Below are 6,000 nucleotides of genomic sequence, written 5' to 3'. Positions count from 1 at the left end.
TTGGTAAAAATCAAACATTTCTGCTACTTTGAGCTCAATTTCAAGGCAGCTTTCTTTGTAAAACCAGTCAAAATCATCTCAATTTCTGTAATATGTCTTCCATTCTATAAAATGAGACCAAGAAAACTAGAATACAACAATAAATACCATACGAAAATACACTGCAAAGTCGCTGATTAAAAAAAAATGGTCAAAGTTTTTTTTTTCTCATTATGCGCTGTGTGCTGCAGGATTTTTTTTAGACTGTGCACACTGACCACATAGACCCATTCTTTCATATGAAGGCCTACCAGCTTTCTCCCACTAGATTTGAGGCCGCTAGAATTTATGAGTACTAGTACGTCAAAAACCCCTACGCGTAAGACGTACTAGTACGACGAAAACCCTCAAAGGGTTAAGGGTCCACTGTATTTCCATTGGGGTTCTTGTGTTGTGTGACCCTTACAGGTCACGGTGTTGCTACCACAGCCTAACTGAACAATATACTTTCAAGTTGGGTTGCTGATGCTTAACAACATGAAGTGAATGGAGAGGGTGGCTGTGGCCCTACTGGGCCAAAGTTGATGGCTGGGATTGATGTGATACTGAAGGTTGGGGATCTTGATGCTGCTTCATCAGTCAATTGTAACAGTGGGGTAGTCATTCTGTCATAGGGTGCTGGTTTGTTTTACCCTGCAGGTTTTTTAAACACTGCATTCTAAACTAATTAAACAATCCAGCACTAAATGTGCACTTGTTTCAAAGTATGCTAAGGTTTTTGTTCTTAATAAACCCATCAAGTGGAACACCTTTCTTGTTTGCTTTTCAATCAACACTTTTTTTTTTTTTTTTTTTTCAACAAGTCGGTCGTCTCCCACCGAGGCAGGGTGACTCAAAAAAAAGAAAGAAAATCCCCAAAAAGAAAATACTTTCATCATCATTCAACACTTTCACCACGCTCACACATTATCACTGCTTTTGCAGAGGTGCTCAGAATATAACAGTTTAGAAGCATATACGTATAGAGATACACAACATATCCCTCCAAACTGCCAATATCCCAAACCCCTCCTTTAAAGTGCAGGCATTGTACTTCCCATTTCCAGGACTCAAGTCCGACTATATGAAAATAACCGGTTTCCCTGAATCCCTTTACTAAATATTACCCTGCTCACACTCCAACAGATCGTCAGGTCCCAAGTATCATTCGTCTCCATTCACTCCTATCTAACACGCTCATGCACGCTTGCTGGAAATCCAAGCCCCTAGCCCACAAAACCTCCTTTACCCCCTCTTTCCAACCCTTTCGAGGACGACCCCTACCCCTCTTTCCTTCCCCTATAGATTTATATGCTTTCCATGTCATTCTACTTTGATCCATTCTCTCTAAATGACCAAACCACCTCAACAACCCCTCTTCTGCCCTCTGACTAATGCTTTTATTAACTCCACACCTTCTCCTAATTTCCACACTCCGAATTTTCTGCATAATATTTACACCACACATTGCCCTTAGACAGGACATCTCCACTGCCTCCAACCGTCTCCTCGCTGCTGCATTTACCACCCAAGCTTCACATCCATATAAGAGTGTTGGTACTACTATACTTTCATACATTCCCTTCTTTGCCTCCATAGATAATGTTTTTTGACTCCACATATACCTCAACGCACCACTCACCTTTTTTCCCTCATCAATTCTATGATTAACCTCATCCTTCATAAATCCATCAATCAACACATTTACTAAAATTCTGTTTTATTTAGCTGCTATGACCTATAACTCATTTTTTTTTTCATCATGTTACATTGAGGATTACTCATTGCATACCTTTATTTGTGTCATTGTCTCAACTTGAACAAATTGTCGAGTCTCTAACACCAAATACTCGTGCCATCTCCAAGACACATGCACCACCCTTTAGCCTCTCAATTATTTTTTTTTTATATAGGCATATTTTACAATTTCTTTCTTGCTCCATCAGTGTCACCTACACTTCATTTGGATACCATAATAAATATCAAGACAAGATGGAGTGATGAAATGAAGGAAAAGCTGACCCAAGTAGGAGCTGTTTGTTTATATCCATTCACCTTCCCTCACATCATCTTATAAGACTAAAACACCTGACTACCCAGTGTGCAGTAATGGGTCTCCTGCCTGCTTGCCTTGGGGCTCCTCAATGGAAATGAAATCCCCTCCTGCATGCCTTAATGGAAATGGACATGCTTCAATCTGAAGTGAAAAACTAAAATTTAACTCGCACAACTAAAAAGGTATTCTAATAATCAATGGGGATGAGTGTTCAGTTTCAAAAGCAAAATGACTTACTGAAGTGTTAACAGAATATTCTAGGGTTGAAATGGCTTTTATTATATGCATCTCAGGTTAATGTGAAATCATAAAACTACACTCAAAATGAAATGCTTAAGATTTACTTTATACTCTAGCCTTCCTATACAAGAAATTCATGTATTTATTTGAATGTAATGAATTACTTTGTTATGATATATTCTTTCTCTCAAGATGCCTGATGAATTTTTAAGCCAGATTAACATTAAAATTCTTTAAATATACTCTTAATATACATTTTCTTAATTTGTGAATTCACTCACTCCCATAAAATCAGCCTCTTATTAAACACAATTACAATACTAGTAGTAAGCCACCAAATTACGTAATCTTCCTAAGTGGACATTTATTAACACACACAACACCATTTACTGGATTATTTATATATTTATATAGCATTATAACTTGTGTGATTTAATTACATATGTACAAAACCTTATAATGCCAATAGGCATCTAAACATCTTGGCAACAGTGTGATACTACTATACGATATTGCAGTGGGTGGAATATTAAAATAATGAATCTTCAGGAATGAAATACAAAATAATAGCCCAATCCTTTCAGTATTGGCAAGATAAAACAAACATTAGGAAATCAACAAAGCATGCATATAGGGTAGGTATGTAGCCTTATTGAAAAGGCAATTAACAGAGAAGCCCAGTCCTGGGCCAAGCTGCAATAGTAGGAAAACTCTTGCAACAGGTCACAGGTATATACGAGGTATTTCAACAGTGAATAGATTAGCAGCATTTAAGTTCTTTGCACTTTTATCCAGATGGGATCTATGCTACTGACTGCTAGTCAAGAGCAACTATACTAACACTATTTTCTTATCCTGATCTTGGCCCCAGTAACATTTTCTGTTTTAAGAAAAGCATAAAGAAAATCACACTGAAATATAAAATGTTAAAATTAATCTTCCAACATAATGCATCTATGAAGCTAAATCCATCATCCATCAATAATCCAAATGTATTAGTGTTAAAGTATTTGCTACAACAAATTGCAAAAAGATTTTAACCCTTTAACTGTCATGGTGTTGATCAGTGTATCTCTTCTAGCACTCCGAATATTAAAAATAAAAAAAAAAAAGGTTAATTTTCTGTACTACACAGATATAAAGCCATGAAGTTGACATTGGATGCTCTTGTGATGGCAATGTGGAGTCCTGCCGCTTGCAGAAATGTCACAGATATACCTTGTTTTCTCATTTTTTTTAATTTATGTAGTTTTTATGTTCTGATAATTACAATTTATAGATCTTGTGATTTCGTAGCCAATCGTTTTTCTGACACAAACACACATTTACAATGACAGATGAACATATCCACCTGCCCCAGTCACATATTATTGTCTAGAAATACATGCAAATTATTTATAGGTCCCAGTTGTGTTTAGTAGTGCTGAAGTACATGAAACTCCTTGAAAGCACAGTGTCAGACAGGGTGGCACTCTACATTGCTGATGGTGCACTGCACCAGCAGCATTGCCCTCAGTGAACCTTGTTACGTATATGTTTTCTATTTGGTCTCGCTGTTCCACAGTGAGACCCCAGATATACCACTGTACATCTGGGGTCTAATGAACTTGGCAAAGAATGGATGCATTTCGGCCATATAAATTTTTATACCAAAGCAATTATGTTTTCTTGGTATACACTGCTTAAACGGCAGGCATCCTTTGAACAGAACCAAGGACTTGGATGTAGTAATCTGTGGACCAGTACTGTGCTTGTAGATATGAGGCATAAGCATGACTGTGGCAAGGAATATACACATTTTGACCACAGTTGTATCTTTCCACTTGTGCAACTGTGACGATTCTGCAACATGTGTAACACCTGTTTGACTAGCTGACAATCAGGTTAATGAGCAGCTCTCTCTGAGTGAGAGGGAAACAGACAGAGCCATCCAGCCAGCCAAACATGTATCACACATAGAATTCTCTCTCTCTCTCTCTACTAACTCAGGGGACTCATTGGCAGGATGCCACTACCAGTGGTTCAAAACTGAGATGAAGTAGCACATAGGTTATCGTCAAAATTTAAATGAAGTAGCACACGGGTTATTATCGAGGTTTTCGATATTTCCTTGACCACTTGTGGCCACATCCCTCTCAATATAACTTTTCTTGGGAAAAAAAAAAAAAAAAAAAAAAAAAAAAAAAAAAGTTAATATGATATGACATTAGTGAATCCCTGGGGTTTGCCATACTCTTTGCTCATTTGAACTTGTGCTATGAGATCTCAGATTTTTATAAACATGGTGCACACCAAGTGTGCAGACCCATTCTATAGTTCCTAAGCCTATTAGGCTTCTAGTGCCAAATTTGAATGCAGGAAAAATAGTGTACTGATCAACATCTGGAACACTAGCAGTAATGTGTAGATGAACAGTTTGACAGTTAAAAGGTTAAGGATACAAAATAATACAATGCCTCATGCAAAAATGCAAGTAACAACTGAATTCAAAACTCCATTTCTATAATTTGTAGTACACAATTCTGTATGAAAATCTGTCACCTGGGGACAATTTTCACAGTGCATTGTTGTGTAAACAAGTCTAAGTACAAAATTTACTTAAAAGAGTAAATTATAATAATGAAATATGCAACAAACAAGACAATGGCATCTTGTAAAATAATGGATCATAATTAACTTAAATAATGTAAGTCCTTCATTTATGCCATTCCTTTCCTGATTAGTTCACACAATGAATAAAAGTACTGTACTCTACACATCATCATCATCATCTAATTTATTAGATTTGTCCTGGACATCTTTAAGTTGTTTCTCATAAATCTTCTTAGAATCACAGAAACCCATTCTTGTTTTTCCAAAGCTGTTAGGGCCTGCAGAGGTGGGAGTGTCTCTGGGAATAAAGAGCAAATAAGACAACCATTAATCAAATTTCTTAGTGTACCTAAAACGTGCCCTAAAGGGAAAACGAAAGTACTGCAATATTAAACTGGTTTAACCCTTTGACTGTTTCGGCCATATATATACGTCTTACAAGCCAGTGTTTCGGACGTATATATACTCAGTAATTCTAGCGGCTTCAAATCAAGCAGGAGAAACCTAGTAGGCTCACATGTGAGAGAATGGGTCTGTGCGGTCAGTGTGCACTTCATAAAAGAAATCCTGCAGCACGCAGTGCATAAGGAGAAAAAAAAAAAAAAAAAACTCCAACCGTGTTTTTGGATTAAAATGCCGACTTTAAGTTGTATTTTCGTATAGTATTTATGGTTGTATTCTCGTTTTCTTGGTCTCATTTGATAAAATGGAAAACATATTACAGAAATAGAGACGATTTTGATTAGTTTCATGATTATAAGACGGGCCTGGAGACGTGACTAATGAACAGAGGATATGTTATTTTAGTGCCAAGAATGTCTGCGTTGTTTATTCTGGACCCTATTTTGAAATTGGCATCTTTTTTAATTTGATGAAATTGGCCAAACTGAAATTGGTAAATGGGTGGTTTCTTGTACTCAATTGATAGAAAAAATGGAGTTCTAAAGAAATAGCTATGAGTTTAGTCAACCGGAACTATGGAACTGGCCGAAAATAGGGCTCAAAGTCGGCGAAATCGCCGATATGTGTGCGTATCACCGAGATCGCTAACTTTGCGAGAGCGTAATTCCATAAGTTTTTGATCAAATTTCGTA

General features: G+C 36.9%; 1 protein-coding gene across 2 annotated transcripts in view; it reads right to left on the bottom strand.

The window, feature by feature from the left end:
• Positions 1-2,699: 2,699 nt before the first annotated feature.
• The window catches only part of LOC128702197 (PEST proteolytic signal-containing nuclear protein), a 57,992-nt gene continuing 54,691 nt past the window's right edge, over positions 2,700-6,000 (bottom strand). For both annotated transcript variants that reach the window (XM_053796325.2, XM_053796315.2), the window contains exon 4: positions 2,700-5,204. In XM_053796325.2, coding sequence (XP_053652300.1) covers positions 5,066-5,204 — 139 coding nt within the window. In that variant the 3' untranslated portion in view covers positions 2,700-5,065. The remainder of the gene's footprint in view (positions 5,205-6,000) is intronic.

Source organism: Cherax quadricarinatus, chromosome 37, assembly GCF_038502225.1.
Source record: "Cherax quadricarinatus isolate ZL_2023a chromosome 37, ASM3850222v1, whole genome shotgun sequence".
Classification (NCBI taxonomy): Eukaryota; Metazoa; Arthropoda; class Malacostraca; order Decapoda; family Parastacidae; genus Cherax; species Cherax quadricarinatus.
Note: the sequence above shows the minus strand (reverse complement) of the source record. Positions and strands in the feature narration are given on the sequence as shown.